Source organism: Micromys minutus (assembly GCF_963924665.1).
Source record: "Micromys minutus genome assembly, chromosome: 32".
In the NCBI taxonomy this organism is placed as follows: Eukaryota; Metazoa; Chordata; class Mammalia; order Rodentia; family Muridae; genus Micromys; species Micromys minutus.
Window position 1 is genome coordinate 21,009,907 of NC_137967.1, and position 27,265 is coordinate 21,037,171.

Below are 27,265 nucleotides of genomic sequence, written 5' to 3' on the forward strand. Positions count from 1 at the left end.
CAGTTTGACGCATTGCAGGGAAGGCCGGACCAATCGGAGTTGCGCTCTCATTTCCGCCACGAGGCGGGTCCAATAGCGGCGTGGCTCTCACAGGGACGCGTCACTCCCCGTCCACTGGTGCCCTTCCGCCAGAGAGGAGAGCGCAGCGGACGCAAGGGGCCGAGAGCGCCGAGACTGAAAGTAGTCCTCGTGGCGGGGAGCGCGCGTGCGCGTGCGCGCAGCACATCCGCCGGGCTCTGTGGAAGGGGCGAACCGCACGGTCCGGACGCGGAGGGATCCGCAGGAAGCCGCAGTGCCGCGGGAGCGCGCGAGGCGGCTGGGGCGGGGCCGGGCGAGGCGGGGCGCGCGCGGTGGCCGTTGAGGGACCGTTGGGGCGGGCGGCTGTGGCGGCGGCGCGCGCTGCGGGCAGAGAGTGTGGAGGCGCGGACGCGCGGCAGAGCTCGAGCTGCTGCAGCTGCTGCCGCCGCCAGAGTAACCTCGATCCCCGAGCTCCGGATACCGGTGCCTCGCCATGGTGAGTGAGGCGGCCCAAGTCGGGCGGAGACCCCCGAGATGGCGAGCGAACCCTGGGAGGGAGAGGCCAAGCCCCTCGGGACCTCCCATGCGGCCCTTGGGACTCCTAGCAGCGGTTTTAGTTGCAGATGGAATTGGTAGGACCCCCCCCCCCAAATAGTCTGAGGCTTCAAATGGAGAGTACCAGGACACCCCCCCCAGGCAGCATTGGATCCCTCACGGGGCGATTTGTCTTAGAATCACATCCACCTGGTCCCCCGGAGGAGGAAATAGGAAGCGCCGGCGATGAAGGCTTTGGGTCCTGGAGGAATGCAGGAAGCTACTCCTTGGAAGGGTGGCCGTGGTTAGCAGAGTCTGAGTGAGAGAGGACCGATCGGTTCCTAGGGAGTGTTCTGCAGAGAGGATAGATGGGGATCCTGGGTTACTTCTGCACACTAGACCCCGGTGGGGGAGGGGTCTCCAAGGACAAGCATTGCCGAGGAGGAAGAGGAGAGGAGGAGGGTCAGATGCAGGCTGAGGTAAGGAGGAGCCCAAGGTGGGTGGCAGCAGTGGCTAGAAAATGCTCTCGTCGCCTGTGAGGACCCAGAGGGGGACTGAGGAGAGTGGGGGGGGGGTGTCACAGAAATGTTTTAAAGGAGTGGAGATGTGATCACGGGTGGTGGGGGGAACCAGGGAGCCTTGTGGAGAACTTGGGGGTAGCTAGGAAGGATTCTGAGGTTTAGGTTGTTCCACTAGAGAGGTTGGGGTTGGTAAGGTGTGTTTTGTTTGGGTCAGAGAAAAACGGGGTTTCCAAGGTGAGGGATGGGGGAGGACTTGAGTTTGGGTGGTGGGGGTGAGGTTGAACAGGCTTCTAGAGAAGTGTAGGAGACAGGGAATGATAGATAGCTACTAGGGTTAGGTTTAGAGGTGGGTGTCTCCAGGGACTCAAAGGCTGATGGGTCGGGCTTGGTAATGGGCTGCAGAGGTCCTGAAGGAGTAGCTGTGCGACCCCTTTCCTTGGGAAGAATGGGCTGGGCCAGGCTGCAGGCACCGAGGCGAGGCAGTGGGCGCAGGTGGGCGGAGTTGTCCAGGTCCCTATTGCGTACTGAGGCTGCGTGAAGTAGGAGTGGGGTCAAAGTTTGGGATGCATCAAATGAGCTCTCTTGCTTAAGCCAGGAAGCCTGGCCCCTCATTGTCCCTTCTCGGCCAGTACACTGCCTTTCTCCAGCTCCATGCACCTGCTTCTCCTCACTGTGCCCAATGACAGTGCAGTACAGTACAGTGTGGTGTCAGTGACAGACGCCTAGTTCCATCCCCTCAGGGTGGGGGCTGCAGTGCTTGTCCAGAGAAGACTTCCAATGATCCTTGTTCTTTCCAGACCTCTTACCAGCTTCCGCAGCTAAAGCTTCTAGAAGCAAAATAGCAGATTACTTCTCCTCTGGTCCTGCCACCCACAACACCCCCAGCAACCTCCCCCCCTCCCCAGGCTCAGGCTGGGAACCGCGTGCACCACCCTCCCTGGCAAAGCTGAGGAGGACAGGCAGCCGCCACCGTGTATCAGATCTCATACTGCTGACACAGACCTGAGGGCTCTTCTTGCCGCCACCCCATTTTCCCCCCAGCAGGACCTCGCTAAAGGAGCCCTGCAGCTTGGGCAGCTGCCAGCAGCCCCACTCCCCACCTCCAAAGGAGGGTCCCAGCTTTGGCCCTGACTAGCTTTTCTCTTCCTGTTTGTATTCAGCAAGGTGTGGAAAGGAAGCGTCCCTGGTGACTGGCCTTGGACTTTGGCCTGAGCTCTGTGGCTCCTCCTTGGCCCTGGGTGAGGGGCCCTGGCCCTGGTTTCTGAGCTCATTTAACACTGCTTTCTGGCACCTGCTGGGGGCTGGGGCAAGACAGAGAAATAATCCCTTCTTCCCTCCTTACCTCAAGCTGATTTTTCTTGTCCAGCCCCTCTCCAGAGCCTGAGAGGAGGGTTCAGAGAACCAGAGACAAGTAGCTTATTGTGCGGTGAAAGCTACCGAGCTAAGCTGGGAAGGGCCACAGCCATAGTCAGGCTTACCTCTCGGGCCATCCATCTTCCAGGCCAGCAGCCGTGGTGTCTGCGGCCTCCCCTTCGTGGAGCAGGGGAGAGGGCTCCTGGATGTGGGAGAGTCTGACAGGCCACGCCTGTTTGCAGCGACCGTGACAGTGCCTCCTGTGCACCTTCCAGCTCTTTGGGGAGAAATGGCACACAGCGGCGTCCAGAGCCATCCTTGGCCATTCCGCAGCCTGCCTGGCCTCCTTGCCCCCAGCGCCTGTTATTGTCACCAAGAGGGGAAGGGAACAGGGCTTCTTGCAGACAGCGCTGTGTGCTGGGAAGGTCCCTGAGTGGGCTGGCTTTTCCCAGACTAGGCCCGTGGAAGAGAATGAAAAGCAGATGGGCTCCATAGCCATCCTCCCCGCTGCTCCTCTGGGCTTCCTCCTCCCCTCCCCCAGCACAGGCTGGCCTGGGAAACCAGAAGCCCATTCTCCTCTCACTTCTGGGAGCAGCCAGCAGCACTGTCCTCAGGTGTCAGAACTAAGGGGTGCCTTATCGTCTTCACCGGCCCTCAGGCTCAGGAGGGTAGATAGAACAAGAGCCCTTCAGCCCAGACCACCAAGTCAGGGTTAGGAAGCCCACCGCTCTGAGTCATTTTTGATGGCTGTGCAGAAGACTATCCATTTGGCCATTACCATTTCTTCTTTCCATCTTCTTTTCCCCCCACCGTACGCCCTCTGCGGGCATCCCCATCTGGCCTCATCACTAGATTCTCCTCCAATACTGCCTGTTTGAGGCTTGGTCTCTAGTTCCTCTTCCTCTAGACAATACCCCAGCCCTCCATTGCACCATTTAAGAGTGTAGAAAGGGGGTGGGGTGGACTGTTGTTAAGACCAGCTCAAGGGTCCGGTAGGTAATGGTTTGCCACCTCTGCTGGGGCCTCCAAAGCCTTAGTACAGCGACGCACGTGCCTGCCATAGTTCACTTCCGTTTCTGGGACTTAAAAGCTCAGGCCAGGATCCTGCCTTGGTACCCCTTGCCCTCATGGGAAAAGGAAAGGAAGCATCATCTGGACTACAGTGACCCCAGAACGGAGGAGATTGCGGGGGGGGGGGGTGGCAGGATACAGAGAGAGAGGGAAAACTGGCCTCATTAACTGTCCAAAGCTTGATGTTGGGATCCAGCTCCTGTTGCCCTCTCTCTCTAGGACACCCCGAGATAACTAGGGCTCCAGTAAAGGAAAAGCTGAGAGCTGTGTTTCCTCCAGGAGACACTAGATGCAGTAGGGCTGTCTGCCATGGCTGGCCAGGCCTCAAGTAGCCCAGACTAAAAAGGGTTAAAAACTGCAGTGCCGAATACCAAGCAGGTTTCAGTCCTTTGCCATCATCGCGGCCTGCTGCAGTCCCTTCCTGCCACTTGGCCCTCTTGTCTGAAAGTAACAGCAGGATGGCGCACTGCACCTACCCTGCATGAAAGTGGGCACAGCCGCCTCTTGCCTGACCAGGCCCTGGAACAACTTGGAGACACCGATTAAAAGAGATCTTGCCATTTGGAGCCACACTGTCTGGGCCTAGTACCCCCAAATAGGTGACAGAGAAACTAGCCTGTTTTGTTTTGGAGCCTTTGGAGCGTTTGATGAGGCCTCTAGGGCAGCAGCTTCTTGCCTCAGCCTCTGGGGCTCCCGGAGTGAAGCCTCAGCACCACATGCACTGTGTGTAGGTTGGACTGGAGCAGCTCTTGATGTTCCTCCAGCCTGCATCAGGCAGGCCTGTGGTTCCAGTGGGTCCCAGCTAGCCCAGGCCCTGACTCTGACATGATCTTCCCTTCCTTAGCAGGAATGCTTTAGGAAACTGGCCAGGGGGAGGAGGCCACATCCTAGGTGGGTGGGTACGTTAGCCCCGTGACTTATTCTCCCTCCTCCTTTTTCAGGCTGACCAGCTGACCGAAGAACAGATTGCAGGTGAGTTTGCCGCTCTGTCCCAAGCCAGATCTTCCACATTACCTCACGCCAGGCCTGTGGCTAGAATGCTGGGGTGAATGTGTGTGTGTGTGTGTGTGTGTGTGTGTGTGTGTGTGTGTGTGTCACACCTACTGACCTTGGTCAGGCTGCAAGGGCTGACTGTCCTCCCTTGCTTTAGCTCACCTGGGGCCTTGAAATGGACCTCTTATTGCAGGACCTACCCAGCCTTCCCACCCCACCGCCCAGTTCCAGCTAGCCAGGCAGGGTGTCCCCTACCTCTCCTGTGGTAGGCTGGCCACCCTGTGTACCCCCAGAAAATGGCTGGCCACAACCACCTCTACTTGCTCAATTGCTTCCTTCTACCATAACTTAGCTACCCTGACCCCAACTCAAGCAGGCAGCCCCTTTCCCTCCCTCCCTCCCTGCCTGTGAGGTGCAGGCTTGTCTGATGGGCCACAGGTGTTCCATCCAGTTCTTTTCCTGTTGTTGCCTGGCACCAGGAATCAGTTTCTAGAGCACAGGACTTGGTTTCCTTGATTGCTACCATATCCTCAATACCTGGTGCATTGTAGGCACCCCATGAATCCTTTCTGCATTAACAGTAAGCACGCACCTCCCATGAACTAAAAGAAACTCCCTAGACTCTGTGTGACTTTTGTGGCTCCAGGAGGACTAGTTGCAGGGCTGATGGAGCCATGGACTGTGTTTCTGTGGTTTTGCCCCTCCACAGCCTATGCTGCCAGAAACCTGAAGCGACTCCTGGTGTATCCGTCTCCTAAGAGCGGGTTGCTGCAGAGCTGACCAGAGGCCAAAGTGAGAGAAAAGGTCTCTGCCCTTAGCTTTGCCTACTCTGTGACCAGGACCTGCTTTCTCAGTCACACTTGGCCCTAGGCGGGTAGAGCCCCACCAAGAAAATCCAAAAGATTAGACTTGTTCATTGGTCATAGCCTCGTGGATCACATGACCCACTCAACTGGTACCCACCCATCCCCTGCAGCCAAGTCTCAGCACAGAGAGATGACAGCATCACCAAGGAGACTTGGACTATTTCCCCAGAGCTCAAAAGCTCAGGTCACAGCTGCCCCGCAGTGTGTGTCCCTTTCTTCCACCCCACCTGCCATCCCCATCCTGGCCATCTTGTAAACACACACACACCTCGCTTTTCACCCTGCGCATTAGCAAAATGTCCACCACTCCCCTCCCTAACCACCCCCAGCCCACACCCTCTGGGAACAGGCTTCGAGGCATCTGTTCTCAGAGGGCTTGGGGGTGGGGAGCTCTGAGTGCCAAAGTGGGCCCAGTGGGAGGGCAGGAGCCACATGCTTCTCTCCCCTCTCCTGATGCAGCCCCAGCTGCGGCCTTCCCACACAGCACCACACTCTGTATCCTCCTGGCTTGGCAACCATCCCCTTTGCGCCCTATCCCCTCACCGCACACTGCCCATCAGCCAAGCCCTGCTGTGGACCACCCCCACCTGTCACTGCCCCCACAGGCTTGGCTTCGCCCCTGGAAGCTGGGAGCGCCCACAGCTGGGGACTGGGCTAGCAGTGCCCAGGAGAAGGAATCGGATGCCACAGTTCCTTTTGAGGCTGGCTAGAAGTCTGTCTGCAGCCTCCACTTTTCCTCTTGCCAGTTAACCTTGGCTAATGAAGTTGAGATGAAGAGTTGTCTTGCCTCTTACCACTCTGTAACTTTGATGCAGTGCATCACTTTGAGAGAGAGGCCAAAGCCAGGGACCAAGAAGAAATAAGGCAGTAGAGGAAGCTGCCAGGCTGGGGCGCTCAGCCAGATGGGCTGAGGAGACGGACGGCTGTTCGTGCTACAGGGTGGAGAGCCATGAGGCAGTGCTACCGGAAAGGGGCCCAACCTGAGGCTGACTCCTGCCGTGTTCCTTTCCTTCCCCAGAGTTCAAGGAAGCCTTCTCCCTCTTTGACAAGGACGGAGATGGCACCATTACCACCAAGGAGTTGGGGACTGTGATGAGATCGCTGGGGCAGAACCCCACTGAGGCTGAACTGCAGGACATGATTAATGAGGTGGATGCTGATGGTGAGTGCCCGGGAACCCCGGGAACCCCAGGAGCCCTTCTCTCTAGAGGGCTCCACGTAACACCCATCCGCCTCCTTACCCTCTCCTAGGCAACGGGACCATTGACTTCCCAGAGTTCCTGACCATGATGGCCAGAAAGATGAAGGACACAGACAGTGAGGAGGAGATACGAGAGGCCTTCCGTGTCTTTGACAAGGTTGGTGGTCAACCCTATGACATGTCAAACAGCAAAGCCAGAGCCCCTCCTGCCCTCTGCAGCTCTCCCATCAGGGGACCCTGAGTGACAGGCCTTTATCCCCAAACCTCAGGATGGGAATGGTTATATCAGTGCCGCTGAGCTGCGTCATGTCATGACGAACCTGGGGGAGAAGCTGACGGACGAGGAAGTGGATGAGATGATCCGAGAGGCTGACATTGACGGAGATGGCCAGGTCAATTATGAAGGTGCGTTTGGTTGGGCACGTCATCCATGCTGGGAGGACTGTGGGGCTCAGTGTGTGCCGGACTCAACCCCGTTATCTCTTGGCAGAGTTTGTACAGATGATGACTGCGAAGTGAAGGCCCGGGCAGCTGGCCATGCCCGTTCTCCTGATCTCTCTCGCTCTCCTCTCTTCAACACTCCCCTGCGTACCCGGTCCTAGCAAACACCAATTGATTGACTGAGAATCTGATAAAGCAACAAAAGATTTGTCCCAAGCTGCATGACTGCTCTTTCTCCTTCCTTCTGACTGTCCCTCCATGCCCTCATCGCTTCCTCTGGCCTTCCCCCTCCATTCCCAGTCTCCAGGCCTGATGCATTCACAAGGTGAACCCCATTGCCCTGCCCTGGGGAGCCTCTGCCCTTCTCCTCCAGCCCGGATGGCTCTCCATTTTTGGTTTGTTTCCTTTTGTTTGCCCTTCTTTTGGGTGCCGGGTGGCCACCATTCCTATCCCTGCCCAGTGGGGAGGGGAGCATGTCCCCTGCCACTGTTGCATGCACCCCAGCCCTGTGACTCTGTGCAAGCCCAGCAGCCTGTGGGGCGGGGTGCCAAGAGGGGACGGGACTTTCCAGGCGGAGGGAGCCGGCCCCCCAGGACGGGGGTTGGGGGGATGAAAGGGTGGGAAGGGGCAGGAAGGCCTTGGAAGCTAACATGCTTTCACTACTGGAGGGGGACGGATGGAGCGGACGGCACTCGGGTCTCGCTGACGCTGTTCTGAAACCATCTGGCTGGCTTTCTGAGGTCATGCTGGGTGGGGGGCTGTCATCGGCCATGCTGCCGATCACACTAGCCCTCATCTCTCCAGCGATCTCCCGCTGTTCTGTAAATACCTGGTGCTAACATCCCATGCCGCTCCCCCATGGCTCCCCCATGGCGCCCCCAGCCACCTGCCCAGTTCAGGGCTTGTCCAGGAATGGACGTGGGGGATGGTCGCTGTGTAATGTGCTGGTGATCTTTTTTCCCTTCCCCCTTATGCCCCTTAAAACTTTGATTTTGTCCTAAACATGCCGGGCCAACTAAAGGGTGGGGAGAAGAGAGATGAGCCCCACCATGCTCACAAGAACCAACCGCAATAAATACTTCTGTGGGCCGCCGCGCAGAGCACGCAGCGGGCACCTCCTGCCCCTCCATGGTGACTTGGCATCGCTTTCTGCCCGCCTCTGCCCTCGCCCTGCCTGCCCCACTCCCCAGCGGAGAGCATGATCCGCGCCCTTGCTTCTGACTCTAGCCTCTGGGACACGTCAGTCAACGTGGGCAGTTCAGTCTGGGTTCGTTTCCTTTCTCTGTTCTCATCTGGCCCCCTAGGGCGATCTTGTTGCTTTTTGCTGGGACCTGCCCAGCTTTGAGACTCTCTTCTCTACCCCTCGGCGGCAGCCTTGAGGGAGGGGGGACAGAGCACATCAGGAGACCCAGCCTAGAGCTGAGAGCAAGGGCAGGTAGGCGTGAGCTCTGGACTTTGCGGAATGTTTCGGGGTTTTGTTTTGTTTGTTTTTCCGTTTTTTTTTTTTTTTTTTTTAAACCGGGCAATATTGTGTTCAGTTCAAGCTGTGAAGAAAAATATATATCAATGTTTTCCAATAAAATACAGTGACTACCTGTCTGGACTCTTCTGTCTGTCCTCAGCCTTCCTCTGTGGACAGGTCACTAATAGCAAGGAAGACCGGCCCTTCGCCAGGAGAGCATCTGGAGGCCCTGACTCGGGATAGGAAGGAAATAACCAGAAGGGACTGTGGAAACCCTGTGACAGGACATGAGGGGACAAAGAACACTGAGGCCAGTGGAGCAGAGGATGACGGCCTTCGTGGGTGGGTCCCACAGGTGGCTTCCTGGGTGTGCCACCGATGGAGCCCAGGTGACACTAACTAGCAGCATCTGTGGGAGCGGGAGTGCAGCAAAGGAGGCTGGACTTGAAAAGCAGTAGCTGTGACTTGCTCCCAGCTCGGGCAAACCAAGTTGGAGGCCAACCTGGACTTCAAGAGAGACCCAGTGTCCAGAAGCTCACCGAAGCCCTGTAGTTCCATGAGGCTGTGGGAATGGGAGTGAGAGAGCTCCTGGCTGCAGACCCCTCCCTCTCCTAAGCTTCAAATGGGCTCCTTGGGGCCAGACAGCTCTGTGCATAAAGGGCTGACGGCCCATGTTAGTCTCCAGAAGCTACATAAAAAGCCAACTGCTCAGGCACACATCATAGTCCCAGAAGTCCTGTTGGGAGGTGGGGACCCCCAAAGCAAGGTAGAGAGCAGTCCGTTGAGTGTCCACACAACAGCACCTTCCCTCATGCAGGCACAGATCCGTGAGGCCGTGGCTCTACCTGGCTTGAAGCAGTGACTTCTTCCCCTGGGCCACAGTTTACTAACAAGGAAAGTGACTACTGAAATATTAAAATTATCTCTGGGCCGTGCCACGGAGTGTTTCCACTCCTGCCGGTGGTGGGCATGCTCCGCCTTATGGACACGCCGCAGCCAATTGTGGGTTTTGGTTTTTCAGACTGAAAGGCCCAAGCATTTACCCACGGAGTACTCCACCCCAGCCCCCACGCCTTTGGTTCTGGATCCTTATTACCCGCAGACAGGCCACAGTGTTAAATATTCATCACCGCCCCCTTACAGACCGAAGACAGCACTCCATTCTGATTCTAACTACCAGGCTGGGCAGGAAGGGCTAACAGCTGCAGCCCAAGGCCTTTGAGATCCCTGTCAGGGTGTGTGTCCAGGTCAGGCTCCCGGATCTAGGCCACAGTGTGCCAGGCAGGGTCCCCTCCATACCCAGAGAGCCAGGTGGGACAGCCCAAGAAGCAAGCCACAGCCTCTCCTAAATGTCATTCTCAATATGACCAGCAGATGGGGCCATGAGGACAGCCGGCCTGCAGCTCAGCCTTAGGCCTGGTGTGTTAGTGTTGTACTATTTCACCGTCGATTATAATTTAGTCTGTCTGCACTTCAGTGCAGTCGGGAGACGGGCAGTGTGGCTGGTCTTGTAGGCGAAGCACATGGTCACCTTTGCTAGGGAGAGCTCTCTGATTTCACTGGTTTCCTCAGCAAACGGGCACTGCACCTCAACAAGGCTCCTGATGTTCCTGGGGTGCGTGCGTGCGTGCGTGCGTGCGTGCGTGCGAGCGTGTGTGTGTGTGTGTGTGCATATGCACGCTCTCCAACCCTTTACAACCATGACCATAAGGTGCTAATGGTTTAGTGGCATTTGCCTTCACGGCAACTTCTCCAGCACACTCGTAAATGTTTCTAACGTTTGCTCTCTGGGGACCTTTCTGGGCGCTGTGTGGAATTGCTCCCACTTTCTGTAACCTGTTGTGTTTGACTTCGCTTTCCTGTGGTGTCCGTGTCCCCAAAACTTAGTGGTGTGTTACTTCTCTTTGATTTGCTTTGAGAGACGGTCTCATATAGCCCAGGCTGGCCTGGAAGTTGCTAAGCAACTGAGGATGACTTCAAACTTCTCATGCCCCTGCCTCCACCTCCAGAATTCTGGGACTACAAGCCTGTACCGCCACACGCAACTTCATATGGTGCTGCAGATGAAACCCAGGGCTCGGAGCGTGGCTGAGGCAGCAACTTGGGCAGCCGGGCCACATCCCCAGCCTCCCAAGTGCAGAGGGTTAGGGTACTTGTCACGAGCCCTGTTTATGTGCATACAAGGAGGGAAATGAGTAAGACAGACGGTGAGCGAGATGGTTCGGCAGATAAAGGTGCTCGCCACCCAGCCCAAAGCCTATGTTCAATTCCCGGAACTGACTCAGAGAGAGAGAGCTCAGTCCTGAACGCTGGCTTCTCACCTCCACATGCACACACAAATGAAATAAACGTAGAAGACTTATAACAAGGTTTTAGAACTAATAAAGTCGGGCTGGAGAGATGGCTCAGTGGTTAGAGCACTGACTGCTCTTCCAGAGGTCCTGAGTTCAATTCCCAGCAACCACATGGTGGCTCACAACCATCTGTAGTGGGATCCGGTGCCCTCTTCTGGTGTGTCTGAAGACAGCAATGGGGTACTCAGATACATTAAATAAATAAATAAATCTAAAAAAAGAGAAATATTAAAAAATAAAGTCAAGAGACATTAAAGTGGGCAGGGATTAGTTGCACAGAAGAAGGGGTCAGCGGAGTTGGGGAGGGGGGATAAGAGAGGTCTTCAGTTTTGAAAGTGAATCAAGTCTTCGTGATGGAGACAGGCGCCCCTCAGCATCCCATGACTCCCACCAGACTATGGCAGGTGCCCAGGGTTTTTTTCTGACATATCCCTGTCTCAGGCCCAACTTGAAATTTCACATGCGATGCTTCCTGTAAAACATATTAGTGTGATTATTCATTTGTTGTCCCCCTGGACTGGGAGCCAAGCAGGGCCATTTATTGCTCCATCGGACACTGAATGGCCGCCAGCCCACAGTGGACTCAAGGGAAACTGTGATAAATTAGTAACACATGAGAGGCCCAAGAAGCCAGTGAAGCAAAATGGACACCAGAGTCAGAGATAAAACACAACAGAAACACTCCCTGCTACTTGGCTGGATGGCTTCCTAAATCCCTGACTCAGTGCAGCCACTGCCTCCAGGAAGCCCTCCCTGATATCCCTCTACCCTCTCTGAGCCCACCTGAACACAGGGCTGTCTTCCATATTGAACAATGAAACCCAGGAGGACAGACACACTGGCATGTCCCTAACTTCACAGAGGACAGGCCACAACGGGTGAGAGGCCAGACACAGGTATATTCTGGCAGGCTGAATACTGCCAGAATATATGGTACTGAAAGGGGTCAAGGGGTCATGGAGAGGTCAAGTCTAAGTATGATCTTCTCTTCCATTGTCTGAGGTGCTAGGTTGGCTCCAGAGGCGCGCACCTGTGAAATGCATGTTTCACCCCTTGCCCTGCCCCCATTCCGGTACTAAAGATTCAATATTGAGCCCAGGGCCTCTACTAGGCAAGAGCTGACCACTGAACCACCATTTTAAAAAAGACTTTTACTTATTTTGTGTGTATGACTGCTGTATGTGTACCCACACCTGCATGCCAGAAGAGGGCATCAGATCCCCACATAGATGGTTGTGAGCCACCATATGGTTGCTGGGAATTGAACTCAGGACCTCTGGAAAAGCTGTCAGTGCTCTAACCACTGAGCCATCTCTCCATCCCCTGAAGCACACATTTTAAAGTCACAGCTGGCCTTAAACTTTCTGTGACTAAGGGTCATCTCAAACCTCCTCCTGCCTCTCCCTCCAAGCTCCCGAGACAACAGGCAGACGCCACCTTGCCCCTCCGTCTTTAGAACGTGCTTTCCTGTGTACTTTAGATTAACCTCGAACACCCAGTCCTGCCTCGGTGTCTCCAGCGCTGAGATTACAGGTGGAAACCACCACGCCCAGCCGAGTTTTCGTGAATAACTTCATCCACTATACTACGATTCCCCTGGGACTGACATGAAGCTGGGCGTGGTGGGCTACAATCCCAACCCAGAGAGAGGAGAGGAAGGACCAGGAATTCAAGGTCTTCCACGCAGGCATGACGTAATCATGAGGTCCAGATCTGAGCATCCACATGACACACTGCACACCCCAAAGCATTATAGCTCCAGCCCCACAGGGTCCAGTGCTCACTTCTGGATATGCAGAGATGTACACACACACACACACACACACACACACACATACACACACAGGGGGGTGGAGTAGAAGGGGACAGAGTAGGGGGGGGAGAGAGATATCCGTAGTACAAGAGGAAAGAGACACATACACATCTTTAAAGACAAACAAAGAAGCAAGCAACAACAAAAACCCAGGCTGGAGAGATGGCTCAGTGGTTAGAGCACTGGCTGCTCTTCCAGGGGTCCTGAGTTCAAATCCCCAGCAACCACATGGTGGCTCACAACCATCTGTAATGGGATCTGATGCCCTCTTCTGGTGTGTCTGAGGACAGCGACAGTGCACTCACATGCATGAAACAAAGAAATCATTTTTTAAATTGTGGGGCTGGAGAGTTCTGACTGCTGCACCCACCATCCACATGCGTCAACCATCTGTAACTTCAGTTCCAGAGAATCTCAAGTCCTCTTCTCAAACACTAGACACACAGCCACAAATGTGCCCCGAAAGCCATACACGTGAACTAATTAAAAAAAAAAAAAAAAAAAAAAAAAAAAAACACGGAAGTTTCTAGGAGCCTTCATTATTTTTTCAGTATTACATTTTTTTTATTATGGTAAAATACCCGTAAATAAAAATGACCGTTTTAACCATTTATCATTCACAGCAAATTATCCATTCAGTGGCATTTGGACCTTTTACACTGTCAGTAACTGGAACCTTTCAGTACCCGAGGACTGGGTAACTCGGACCCTTGTTTTCTAGTTAATGTTGGCCCAGAAAACAAACAATATTGACAGGGAAGGCAGAAACAGTCACACCCGCTGTGGCTTTCTTCCAGGTCCTGTGCTAAATTGTTGTTTTGGGAAAGAGTCCTTTAATCCTCAAAGTACTGTCAGATGAGAGATTAGAAGGAGACACAGAGAGGCCATGATTAAGTATGGGATACAGACCTACTCCCCATTTTCTCTGTGTGACCCATGCCGGGGCTTTGCCTTCTCTGGGGCTTGGTTCCACTGTCTCTGGAAGGGCTTTGTTAATATGTTGCCAAACAGATGAAGTGGGAGGAGAAATGACCAGAGAGGCTGAGAAACAGGAACCAGGAGAAACAGCAGTCAGGAGCTTTGGCCCGCCCTCCTGACTCACTCACTTCCCTCAGCTCACAGCCAAGCACCCCAGGATTCCTTGCTTTTCTGTGGCCCCCATCTGTGAATGCCTGCTGACTTCAGGGTCCCCCCCACCCCCCCACCCCCGCCAGGAGTTTGTTGAATGAATGAGGGAAATTTGTGGAGGTTCCAAAGAAGGTGAGTTGAGGTCCAGCTCTGAATGGAGACAGATATTTGTTCCAAGACTGGGGGACAGGCTTGGGACATGCATCCTATGAAGCATTCCTGCAAAGTCCTTTGGTGCCTCTGCGTGCGACATCACCACCTCCTCCTTGTCCCTGTGCCCGCCTCCAAAGTTCACACAGCACAGTTCCCCAAGGTAGCTGTGGCATTTCTCAGGCCATTTTTGTGCCAGACACTTGTTCAGTAATGTCACCTGCAGTGTGATGGCTTTCCCTACTTCTCACTTTCTTTTGAGGTTCAGGATCCCCAAGTCAGATAGGGAATGGCAAAGGGGAGAGGCAAGAACATTTCTGAGAGAAGTTGCTGGAATGCCTTATGTCCCCTGGGGACCTGGGGTGGGCAGTCAGGGGGCCCACTCAGTGGAAGAGGAAAGCAGACGGTCTAACCCCACCAGACCCAAGTCCACAGAAGCCTCTGAGAATTTTTCTGCTCCTTAAATATTTAGACAATGAGATGGATGGAGGAACCCAGGGCCTAGAGCAGCCTGCCCAGGCCCTGGTTATTTTGAGAGAACCCTTCTGAGAGCCACAGAGCCTTTGGCATTCCTCACCCTCTTCCCAAGGCCTTTAGCCACCATACCAAAGGAGGAGACGCAGCAGCAGACACCCCCAGACTTTGGGGGTCACATATGTGGTTTCCGTTATCATCAGTTGAGTCCCTGATTTTCTGGCTTCTGGTCCTGTGATCCTGGGCTTAGGGTGGCATGCAGAACCAGCTCAGGTATCAGCAGAGAGAACAGGCAGTCATAGCCTCTGTTTTGGATGTCATTCCCACGGAACAGCCGTCACCACCAGACAGACACACAGCTGTCCGTGGTGCCACCTGTCCCGTACCCCAGGACGACAGGGGCACCCAGCTTCCTTCCTTAGCCTGGAGAGAAGCGGGAGCCGGTGGGTCTCTTCTCCCCGCTGCGGGCCGGGCGAGGGGTGTCTGCAGATCCCCGTGAACAGAACGGGTACACAGGCAACACAACCAGAACTTGAGGCGTTGGAAGACGGCCTTTCGGAAAAGGATGAAGACCCAGGGGTCCAGAATGGGGTTGAAGGCATTGAAGCGGAAGGCAAGGAGGTCCCCCATCTCTCTCTTGTCCGGGGCGATGGCCTGAGTGAAGCCTCGGATCTGAGGGGCAGGGCAGGTGACAGATGCATCATGGGTGGTCCTCCCCATCCTTAGGCCTCACCTCCCACTTCTTACCCACAGGGATGAGGACTTATGCAGTCACAGGGGAAGGAAATGAGATAGCGATGAAGAAAGATGCAGGCTGAGTTGCTAATGTGTGCAGGCATCCGGGGAGCCCAGGAGACAGCAAACATCGGGTAGAGGAAAGACAGGGTGGGGTCGTGGGTACCCACCTACCAGAGCCACCTTCGAAATTGAGGCGACTCCCCCTCCCCACCCCCAACCCGCACTGAGCCCTCTGAGGCTCCCAAAGCCTCTTCATGTGGAGCCACCCTTGGGGATAAGTTTGTCAGACGTTGTTAACCCTCAAAAGGCCTCAAAATCCATCCCAAACCCTATTCCAGGACCCAACACAAAGGTGCGGCTAGCCACACTGGCTGCTATACTGGGAGGGACAGCGCAGGGTCTCAGTGAGGCTGAACAGGTATGGGAGACAAGGGTAGGGCCCAGGCTCGGGGAGTGGGTGGGGTGCTCCTGGTCGTACGGCCAGGCTCCGGGATTCGAGGACCAGACGGAGACTCAGCCTGTGTGAGCTGGGGCAACACACACTGTCATCTTTCTGTAAAGAGGGTGCCAGGATGGGACCTCAGTGTCATTTCCTGCCCAGTGGTTCTGAAATGATTGTGTAAGGTCCATTTGAAATTTATCTGAAGAGGCATTTGGAAGCCGCTAAGCGTTGTGTCAGCAGAAAGCAAGTGTTTGTGAGTTGTGGGTCCCGTTATCACAACGGTGTGTTTGACTGGGGAGCCGGCTGAGAGGTGTTGACAGGGGACAGCTAAGGGCTGGGGATTGTCTAGCGGAGCAAAAGAAAGTGAAGAGATTCCTCAGAGTACTCAGGAGTACATGACACACAAAGTCACTGTCTGACCCCTTCTGAGCCTCGGTTTCCACATCTGCCAAACAGACTTGACAGGTGGAGATGAGGGATGGATGCTGCCCTCCCCTCCCCTCCCCTCCCCTCCCCTCCCCTCCCCTCCCCTCCCCTCCCCTCCTCCCCCTGCACCCCAGCTCCAAGGGACACTCACCATAAGAGGCAGGGAGCAAACAGCCATGATGCCTGTCATGAGGGCCAGCAGAATCAGGTGGTAAACTTCATCCTCTCGGGCTCGAGAGGTCGGGACGCAGGAGCCGTGGCTGCGTCTCTGCTGGCGGTACATGTGACAGAGGCTGAGAGTGACGGAGCCGTTGCAGAAGAAGATGGAGGTCACCAGCAGGGCCATGAGACTGGCGTAGGCCAGGGAGAAGGCACAGCCGCCGGGCTGGGCGGACCGCATGCGGATGAAGCACCAGCTCCCGGGGCAGTACTGCTGGTGCTCGCCGAGGCCCAGGCCCAGCAGGGGCAGTGAGCAGAAGACGCAACAGAAAGCGTAGATGGCAGGCAAGGCCAGACGGGCACAGCGGGGGCCGTCCATCTGCGCGTACAGGTAGGGGTGACTGAGTGCCAGGCATCGCTCCACCGCCATGGCGAAGAGGATGAGCGTGGAGGCCAGGCCGAAGAAAGTCATGGCGAAGGCAAAAGTGTCGCACAGCATCGTCCCACCGTGGGCCAGGCCCAGCAAAGAGCTGTTGCGAGCATAGGCCACAAACACTGCGGGGCTCAAGAAGCACGTGCCCAGCAGATCCGTCACCGCCAGCCCGGTGACCAGCACTGCAAAGGCCGACGGGTGTGACCTCCGTCGGGCACCCAGGATGCCCAGTGCCAGCCCGTTGCCCACCACACCAGCCACAAACATCAGGGTGCTGGTGACAGGTCCTACCGAGTCTTGAACATAGGTGATGTTCCAGCAAGAACCTGCCGTGTCCTGCCATTCTCTGCCAGCTGCAACGAGAGGGCTCCCAGGGGGGATGGAAGGGGGGCCACCAAGATGTCCACCGCTGGCCACCATCCTTACAGCAGCTGGGGTCTAACAGTCAGTTCCCAGTTCCCCGTGTGCGTGTGTTTCTGTCTTCTCCAGTGTCTGTCCGTCTCCTGTTTCTTTCCTTTTCTGTCAGCCCCTGTCCCTTGGTGCCTCAGTGTTCCCTGTCCGCTCCTCCTCACTTTTCTGCTACCTCCTTTACATTTCTGCTTTCTGGCCCCTCTGCCTTCTGAAGTCCCTCAGTCTCTCCTGTCGGGCTGTGTAGGTCTCTGTCAGCTTCTCCCTCTTAGGACCCGCCCTCTCTTGCCTCCTCGCCCCAGCTTTTTTCATTTCCTCTCTGCTCCGCCCTCCTCCCCCTGTGCTGGTCTCCAGAGGCCCCCTCGGGCTCCCTGCCTGCTTTCCCTGGCTTGTACCCCATCCCCTGCTCTGAGCATCCATCTCTTGCCTCCGCCTGTCCCCTTACCCCCTCCTCATACAGTCCCCGCATGGTCACCTCCAGCCACAACCAGTCCAGTCAGCCTCTGCAGCCCCCCATCCCAGCATGTCATTTCTGCCTCTCTCTTTCTCTCTGTCTCCGTCTCTCTCCCTGTCTGTCTCCAAACCCATTCCTATCTAAGTCCCTTCCTTATGTTCCCAGGTTCAGAGATGCCCCCAGGGAAGCCAGACAGTGCTGAGCGGTTCTCCAGCTTGGCCGTGGCCTGAACTGTGTGTGAGTGGTCTCTGAGAGCTATTCTGGGCTTCAGGCCCTGGGGTTAGGCCCTGGCCCTGGAATTGAGAAATGACCAGGAAATTCCTCCATGATGCAGTGTTTTCCAGACACCACGGAAAGCCTTGGCCCCTGGACACAATTCACTCCTTCCAGGAGTTGAGGAAGGAGGTCGCCCGCCAGACTTCATCGCTGACCTCCGAAGATCTCAGAGTCCTGTGTCGTGTCGGGACACACCGTCCAGCCACGGGGCCTTGGTGGCCCACCATTAAAGGCTGACCCCTCCCTTCTCACCCAGGCCCCAGGCCAATTGCTCACAACACTGACCTCCACATTCACACTCTGGCTGTGGATAGCTATCTCAGGGTCCAGCACGGTTCCCACTCACAAGGCTCTGTCTCTCCTCCCTCAGCACCCCCCCACCCCGCCTCCGTCTCTCTTCCCTCAGCATCCCCCCCACCCCGCCATGCCTCGTCAGCCCAGCTGTCAGCTCAGAGGTGATGGGACCTTTGCTGATTCCCCAGTTCCTGCTTGAGGGTCAGAGAGGACCTTAGAGACCCCAGCCACCCTGTGTGGCTTTTTAAAAATTATCTGTTCTTCCTGCTTCTGCTCCTCTGCTGTGTTTTTGAGATAGGATCTCACACGGCCCAGGCTGGCCTCAAATTTTCTGTGTAAGCAAAAAATTATTTTAGCCTTAAAAAAAAATGTGTGTGTGTTCTGTGTGTGTATGTGTGTGTGTGCATGCGAGTGTGTCACCATGTACATGTAGAGATCCAAGGACAACTTGCAGGAGTTAGTTCTCTCTCTGTTCTTCCTGTCTTTTTATCTCTCTCTCTCTCTCTCTCTGTCTCTGTCTGTTTCTGTGTCTGTCTGTCTGTCTGTCTGTCTCTCTCTCTCTCTCTCTGTCTCTCTCTCCACCATGTGGATCAAACTCAAGTGTCTGCTTGGCAGCAAGGCCTGCAGCCTTTGTTGTCTTCAACGGTGAGACACAAGGTCTCACTACTGTGGCTTAGGCTGGCCTTAAAACTCTCAGCAAGTCTCTTGCCTCAGTCCCCAATGTGCTAGCATTAAAATTCTGTGCCCTGCCTACACACTCAGCTGTGACTCCCTTGTTTTTCAGGGAGACTGTTTTAGGGAAGAGGTTACACATTTTATTTCTGTACCAATGTGACCACCTTTCTGATGCATTATGGTCCTGGGCAAGAGTGGCTTACCCCAGCCTCCTCTATGTTATGAGCATGTGGCTGAGTATATCCAGCGTCCCACCTGCCTTGTAGCAGGGAAAAGGCCAGTACAGAAATGTTTCATGTTCCGGGGCAGGGGAGTTCCTGACCCAGGGCTGGACTGCAAGCAGCTGCTGCCTTTCCCTCTCTGTCCCCACCCCCGTGGTGACCACATCTTCCTATCGTCCATGCCAGCTGCCACCCCGCTGGTATTCCTGGTTTCCGACAGGATGGATCCCCAGTTCCAGCTGCCCTGGGGATCCCCAGAGGACCACCCAGCCCTGCCCTGGGGAGTAAGGAGCCTGATGGGGTGAGGGGTTGGGGTGGGAAGATGGGAGGGGGGGGCAGCCTGTAGGCCATGTGGTCCCTGTCATGGGCTCTGGTTCCCAGGCAGAGCAGAGGGATCTCAGGAAGTCATATCATATTAATGAAAGATGATGCCTGGCAGGCTTGGCGTCCTGTCTCAGTACCAGGGGAGTTTTCTCCTGCCGACTTCCTGTCCCCATCACCATCACTTACTATTCGGGAAGTCCCTTGGCTCTTGCGCCCAGGGACCGCAGACAAGCCCTCACACTCTCCTAGGCCTCGGTTTCCCCTTTTACCCTGTGGATGCCAGCCTCTGCTCCAAGTACCCCTCCCCTGCTCCTAGGTCAGAGGTGGGTAGCTTCAAGCGTGTAGCTCTGTGCTCCAGAAGTGTAGCTAAGAATCAGAAGTTCAAGGTCATCCTCAACCACGCAGTGAGTCCCAGGCCAGACAGCGCTGCGCAAGACTCTCGCTCCAAAGGTCAGAGGCCATCAGAAGCAGGTAAGGAAGCACCAGCCATAGCTTTCACCTTAGGGGGGGACAAAGGGACCTTGGTATCGACGCCAAGGTTACCCATGGCTCAAAGTGCCCCCTAGTCTGGTACCAGGTGCTTTCTTGTGAGGGGTGAGCCATTTGCACCCCTCATGTGGTTTCTGGGAACAGCACTGCCTGTGAGGGTGACTCAGCAAGTTGCTTCCTACCCACCACAGACAAGAGGACTCAGCCTCCCCAAGGGACCCCAGGGTTCTCCAGAAGAGGAAGGACAGGCCACAGTGGGGACTGACTGAGGCAGGGAGCAGATGATGGGAACAAGTTAAAGTGTGAGTCCATGTGTTTGTGTGTGTGTGTGTGTGAGAGGGGGGGGGGGACTACACAGCTTCTGTGGGTGTCTTCACTGACCAGGTCTTTGGCACATAGGAGTCACAGGTGGGGTGTGCCCAGATGTGGCCAGGTGTACAGATATGTGATCTGCAACCAATCTATTCATTCTATATGTATAATATTACATGTATGCCTGTGCACCACATGCACGCCTGGGGCTCAAGGAGGTCAGGAGCCCATGTAGGGTCACCTGGAAGTGGAGTTATAGGCGGTTATGCGGCGCCATGTGAGTGCCTGGAATCTAACCCAGGTCCTCTGCAGAACAAGTGTCCTTATCCTCTGAGCCATCTGTCCTCTGCGGGTATATTTTTGCTGCTGGGTGTTATGCACGGATAGGCACGTGTGTGAGACGCACATGTGTGAGACTCACATGAAGACATGTATACTGCCAGTTCATGGGGACCTTTGCAAACACGTATCAACATGTCACAGCTCACAGTGATTCTATATCATATTCCTTGAGTTTATGTACTTTTTGATCATGGGCCAAGGCATACGTAGGTCAGAGGACAGCTTGCGGGTATTAGTTCTTTTCTTCCACCACGTGAGTGAGTTCTGGGGAATTGAACTCAGGTCTTCGGACTTGGTGGCAGGTGCCTTCACAAGAAGAGCCATCTCTCACCACTGTGAAGCCTCGGTGTTCCTTAACAAATGTCCTAGCGTGGGCTGCTGTGTAATAAGAGACTCCATCATCTCTCCGATAGTTGTTAAAGCAATATCTGTCCAACAAACCTAACAACCACCGTGTTGTAAGGCTGGAGGGCCAGAAGCTCAGAGGACACCCGTACACAGAGACTGTGCAATGCCACACAGTGCGGAACCTGGCTTAGCAAGTCCCAGCCGCGGCAGTGCCTGCTGCAGACCCCTCGTGCCCTCCGCCTCGGTCTCGTGTTCCACCCCACCCAAGTACTACCGGGCCGCCTTTGCCTTATGTCGGGCCTGTCTTGTCTCACGCCGCCCTAGCACTGCTTCCAGAAGTTTCTAGGCCTTTCCAGGCTCTCCTGCTCTTTTGGGCTCTTGGCTTTCTCTTTTCTCCCAGGTCTCCTGAGCTAAGGCAGCCCTGCTCCAGAGCGTGAGAAGTGAGGAGCAGGAGGCAGGGAACTTATTCACAAGAACAACGGGACAACCCGAGCCGAGCAAGCGTGGGTAGAGCTGGGAGGGGCACTTCCTTAGGCTACGCTCACCCTGCCCCCACCTCTCTCGGCCTGTGTCTGACCCCAGCTAAATCCTGGTCCCCAAAGCTGACCTCAGAGCTAGGGATGACAGGAAAGAGCTGGGATGACCAGAGACAGTGCCATTAGGAGTTGTGAAGTTAATGAGATTAATTAATCAAGTGCTTCTGGTGTCTGGTAAAGCTAGGACTAGCCTTGTCTCCCTGCCCCCACTTGAGGTTTCTGCCTCCTCCCAATTTCTCTCACCCGCCCCCCCATCTCCTGACTTCCCTCCTGCCAGCCAGTCCTCAGCGGTTCCCCACAGCCTCCCGCAAACCGGCAAGGTGCAGGAGGAAGCGGAGACCACAGGGAGACCAGTCTGGAAGGGCACTAAATCCCAAGGGTCTAGGCCAGTGGTTCTCAGTCTTCCTACTGCCTCGGCCCTTTAATACAGATCCAGTGCTGTGACTCCCAACCACAAAATTATTCCCATCACTACTTCATAAGTGTCATTTTGCTATTGTTATGAGCAGTAACAGTAACATAAATGTCTGTGTTTCCCGGTGGCCCCAAGGGGGTCCAGTGAGAATCACTGGCCTGGGCTCCCCAAGTTCCTTCCTCACAAGGCTAGAAGGCTCTGGAATGTGAGAGCCTGGTGGAGTTTATACCTCTAACTCCCCAGCCCCCGACAGTGAGGAGGCAGAAAGATTGCTTAGAGTTCGAGGCCAGCTTGGGCTACAGAATGAGGAAGTGTAAAACAAACACACAAACACACAAACACAGAGACAGGTGTACTGGTTGGTCTGTAATCACAGCACCAGAGAAGCTAAGGAGCCAGGAGGGTTGCTAGGAGCTTGAGTAGAAACAAAAGGATCAATTCTAGGCTAGCCTGGGCTACATAGTGAGTTCCAGCCAGGGCTACAGTGTAAAAGTAAGACCTTGGAGAGAGAGAGAGAGAGAGAGAGAGAGAGAGAGAGAGAGAGAGAGAGAGAGAGAGAGAGAGAGACTGATAGAGAGGGAAAGACAAGAGAGACAGAGACAGACAGACAGACAGAGAGGGAGGAGGGAGGGAGGGAGAACTAGTGGACCAGCTCAGCAGAGAGAGAGGCACCTGCCACGAACAGTTTCATCCACATGCTCACACACACACATACACACAGACACCATCCGATGTAAAAAGAAAGAAATTGAAACTTAGTGTTGGGATTCTGTAAACCCCACCCCTCAGTTACCTGGCAATAGCCAGGTGTGCTGCGCCCCCTGACACTATAAAAGGGGCTGCTTGCCCCCCTCTCTTGTTCTTTCTCTTGCTTCCTTCCCCTGCCCCCCCCCCCCCGTACTCCTCCTCTTCCCCTTCCCTTCCCCCTTCTCCCTCCACGTGCTCATGGCCGGCCTCTACTCCTCTCTTCTCTCTCTCCCTCTACCACACTCTTAACTCTCCCATGACCTGAATAAACTCTATTCTGTACTATACCGTGGGGTGGCTGGTCCCTCAGGGGGAAAGGATTCCCAACATGGGCCCCCCAGAGGCATCTCCCTTGTCCCCAGGCCCTGTCATACCTCCATGGGCCATGCTCCCCCCCACTCTCTTCCTCCTTTTCCTAATATTGGTGCCGAAAACCTGGGACATCATTTTTTAATAACATTGGTGCCCGGTGACTTTTCACAACACTTAGGGCTCAGTAGTTGTGGGGGCACAGATTCGCCCAGTGCTGACCTGTGAAGGGTTTGGGCTTCTGGCAACCCAGCAGCCTTGGGGCCTGCGCCCCGCCAGGTGTCCTTCCCCACGTCCCCCACCTTCAGCTCATCCTTGGCTCTCTCTGTCCTGCGTTTCCCTTGGGGCTCCCACAGACATGATGCAACCAGTATGGAGCGAGCTGAGAGGTGGGGGCAGGACCAGGATGTAATTGCAGCCGCTTTGGCCTCCACTCTTGCAGGAAGCTCAGAGTGGGGGCCCAGGGGACCCTAATCCGATGCAAATGTAGAGCACTTACCAGGCGCATGCAAGGCCTCCTGGGAAGGAAAGCCGGTGAGCGACTTCAGGAGACAGACAGTTCAGTCTCCATTAGCAAAGACTCTGAAGTGGGGTGGTGTAAGAGAGGCTGAGGAGGAAATGGGTAGTTTGGATTGAGTGAATGTATGATAACTAGATAAATCAAGTCTGATACCCCCCCCCCCCCGCTTTGTTTGTTTGAGAGGGTGTCCCTCCCTGGGACCTAGGGCTTACGGATTTAGCTAGATGGCCTGACCAGTGTCAATTGAGTTTCATCATTCCCAGCTTCTTACACGGTTGCTAGGGATTAGCTGTGGCTCCTATGGTCATGTGACAAGCACCTCACTGCCAGAGCCACCACACTAGCCCCCTCCCTGGTTTCAAAGGAAACAACAGTCCCTTTTCCTTCTCCTGTAAGAAGTCCCTAAGCAGCACCCAGGGTGAAGGACAATTCCTTAGCCTGCAGTTCTGTAGCTGTTCCTCCTAGCAAAAACATTCTCCTGTGGAGGGAAGCGGGAGGCACCTAAGACACTGCAAACCTCAAGGTCCAGGAAGCTCAGAAAGTCACAGAATTCATATGCACACCCGCATGCGTAATATGCACCTGCACTGGCACATGCATTGTGCACACATGGACATGCAGGAACACCTTTGCATACCTTTATGCATACATGCATGTACAATGTGCAAATCATGCACACACATAACCTTGCATGCACACACTCAACCCAGCCACAACACACACACAACTCAGCCACTGCATGCATACACACACACACACACACACACACACACACACACACAAAATACAGTCAATTCAGCCACCACCACACACACACACCAATGCAGAGTGATTTATCCATCTGGCCATACATTCACTGAATCCCAAACCATCCCTCCTCAGACTCCCGGAGCCCCTTTACAGTTCCATAAGCAGTAAACAGTTGCCATGGAAGAAGGTACTCTTCTGCGGAGCTGCCTACACATTGGGCTGGGAGGTCCAGGGATGCAGTTTTCCTGTATCATTAACTATGCCATGGTGGGCATTTTCAGTGATGAGGCTGCCTTTGAGTCATCAATGTTCCTGTAATTGACCTCAGTCAAGTAGTTGGGTCCCAAGCTAGATCCAAGTAGAATCATTTCCTTTGTCTATCGTTGATAAACAAGTAATTGTTCATGTGCTTCCTAAGAAAAAGTTACACAACAGAGTCACCATGGGGCATGATGGGAACATTGCACCGCGGGAAGTCCAGAAGCCTTATAAAATCGCAGGGAAGGCCAGGCATGTTGGCACATCCCAGTAACCCCAGGATTCACAAAGCTGAAGCAAGAGGACAGTGGGTCTGAAGCCAGCCTGGCTGCACAGCAAAACCCTGTGTGAAAAACCAATAAATGAGGGCTGGAGAGATGGCTCAGCGGTCAGGGGCGTCCTAAATCCAATCCCCAGCAACCACACGGCGGCTCACAACCATCTGCAAAGGGATCCCATGCCCTCTTCTGATGAGTCAGAAGACAGCTACAGAGTACTCATACACATAAAATTAATAAATCTTTTCTAAATTGCCTTTAAACATAAATAAATAAATATGAAATAAAATTTGCCCTCAGGGAAGCCGGAAGTAAGGACTTTGATGAGAAATCCTTCCTTCGTCACAACCAAATTAAGAACATGTTTAAGCATCATCTAGGCCCAAAATAGTCTCCAAACCACAATCGCAAGCTATGTGTACACTGTTCTAGAGTGTGTACAGGAAACAGAACAGGGGACCTCTGTCCTCACAGCTAAGAAAAAACATGGCTGAATTGGAGCTCACAGGACCTCCAGTTAAAATGACAACAGGAAGGTTGCAGAGGGAGAGACTCCTAAATGAGTGACTCCTTCAGTTTCTGCTTCTTCTGTTATCTAAGGACCTGCCTTTCTCTTTGTTTCTGTTTGGTTTGGGGTCTTTTGTTTGTTTGATTGGTTGCTTTTGTTGTTTGGTTTTTCTTTTTAAAATATTTATTTAATGTATGTGAGTACCCTGTAGCTGTTTTCAGAGCAGGGCTTCGGATTCCATTACAGATGGTTATGAGCCACCATGTGGTTGTTGGGATTTGAACTCAGGACCTCAGGAAGAGCACTCAGTGCTCTTAACCACTGAGCCATCTCTCCAGCCCTTTTGGTTTTTCAAAACAAAGTCTTTCTCTCTGTGTAGCCCTGGCTGTCCTGGAACTCACTCAGGAGACCAGGCTGACCTTGAACTCAGAGATCTACCTGCCTCTGCCTCCCAAATGCTCTGATTAAAGTCAGGAGCGCTGCCCTGCTAATCACATGATTTTCTTATTTAGGTTCCCAAGTCTTATCAACCCTCCATACTAGCCCAGATGTTTTTTTCCACAAGGAGCCCCTCTATGGTCTCCGAGGTGGGCCAGGAGTATTTTTTCTCTCTTTTCTCACCCCTTCCCCCCTCCCTCAACTCTCACCTGAGCTCTGCCCAGTGGAGGCAGCATCTACATCCCCAGAAGGAAGGATGTCTCTGCCACAGCCATATCCCCAGCATTGCCCAAGTCAGGACTGTTCCTGGGACAGTTGGGAAGAGTGAATTGGGTAGATGGATTAAGAACAAAATCAGTGCTTGAAGACAGAAGTAAGTTAGACAGGACCTGGCATGGTGGGAACCCCGGCTACTTAGTGAAACCCTGTCTCCAAACTGCAGGTTAAGAGGGGAGCCAGATGTGGTGCACACCTTTAATCTCAGCACTTAAGAGGCAGAGGCAGGCAGATTGCTGAGTTCAATGCCAGCCTGGTTTACAGAGCAAGTTTTAGGATAGCCAGGGCTACACAGGGAACCCCTGTCTTGAAAAAGCAGAAACGCACAGTAAAATGTAAAACGCACAGTAAAATGAGGACTGGTAAAATGGTTTAACAGGAAGCATCTGCCTAGAATCCCCCAGTGAGGGGCTGGGGGCGTGGCTCAGTGGTAGAGCCCCTGCCTAGAATCCTCCAATGAGGGGCTGGGGACATGACTCAGTAGTAAATTGCTTGTTTGCCCTGGGTTCTAATCCCCAGTACCTAAAAGGAAGGAGGTATGGAGAAGCCCAGCTTGTTGATGTATTCCTTTCATCCCAACACTCAGGAAGCAGAAGCAAGCAGGTTTCTGGGAGTTTGAGGCCAGCCTCGATTACAAAGCAAGTTCCAGGACAGTCAGGGCTAGGAAATAAAAGTCGGTCAAGGAGGGGCGTGGGGGGCGTTGTGTGGGCATGTTTCTGAAGTTTGCTCAGTAAAGAACACATACTGCTCTTCCAGAGGACCAAAGTTCGGTTCCTAAGCATCCAGATAACATCTCAGAGTCCCTCCAACAAATAGCTCCAGGGGAGTCTGACACCTTCTCTTCTGGCCACCTGCACTCATGCGCACATATCCACACACAAACATACACTCATTCATAATTTAAAGTAAAATAAATCGGGGCTCAGAGGCTAAGGGCACTGGCTGCTCTTCCCGAGGACCCTGGTTCAGTTCCCGGCAACCATGTGACAGCTCACAGCTGTCTGTAATGTTAGTTCCGGGAGATCTGACACCCTCACACAGACATATGTGCCAGCAAAGCACCAGTACACATAAAAAATTAAAAGGTATCGCCAAAAAAAAATTGTTTTCAAAATAAGGCAGTGGTATGGGCAACGCGATGTGAAACCTGGATGGGGTCTTTAGGGCATGAGCAGGGAGACCCACAAGCCCCACCCAGGAAGGAATGGAAGACAGGAGGTAGCCGAGGCAACAGGGAGCTTGTAGTTGGCGCCTTGGTCAGCTCGCAGCTGTGTGACTGAGAAGGGGACCTTCAGTTCCAACAACTGCGAAATGGTTACCACGCTGACAGGAAAATGAGAAAAAGGCTATACCGCACTCATCTCTTGCAGGGCTTTGCCATCCACATAGCTCTCCACACACACTCGGAAAAAAAGACACAGACTTCCCCCAAAAGTGGACCCCACATTCCAGCCTCGTTTTCCCCTCAAGTGCAGACACCGCCAAGTCAGCAAGTTTATTGGATTCATAT

The 27,265-nt window shown here is 54.2% G+C and overlaps 2 protein-coding genes across 3 annotated transcripts; one reads left to right on the forward strand and one right to left on the reverse strand.

The window, feature by feature from the left end:
- Positions 1-330: 330 nt before the first annotated feature.
- CALM3 (calmodulin 3) lies at positions 331-8,595 on the forward strand. The gene is made up of 6 exons (XM_080908365.1): positions 331-514; positions 4,439-4,469; positions 6,375-6,518; positions 6,608-6,714; positions 6,827-6,962; positions 7,048-8,595. The coding sequence occupies exons 1-6, from the start codon at positions 512-514 to the stop codon at positions 7,074-7,076; spliced, it is 450 nt and encodes a 149-aa protein (XP_080764491.1). The 5' UTR covers positions 331-511; the 3' UTR covers positions 7,077-8,595.
- Positions 8,596-13,852: 5,257 nt separating this feature from the next.
- Positions 13,853-17,159, reverse strand: PTGIR (prostaglandin I2 receptor). Of its 2 annotated transcripts, XM_080908491.1 has the most exons (3): positions 16,869-17,159; positions 16,137-16,253; positions 13,853-15,051 (listed from the first exon to the last, which is right to left on the reverse strand). In XM_080908491.1, the coding sequence occupies exons 1-3, from the start codon at positions 16,995-16,997 to the stop codon at positions 14,656-14,658; spliced, it is 642 nt and encodes a 213-aa protein (XP_080764617.1). In that variant the 5' UTR covers positions 16,998-17,159; the 3' UTR covers positions 13,853-14,655. The 2 variants fall into 2 exon arrangements, with proteins under 2 accessions (XP_080764617.1, XP_080764616.1); XM_080908490.1 differs by having other exon boundaries at positions 16,137-17,159.
- Positions 17,160-27,265: the final 10,106 nt, after the last annotated feature.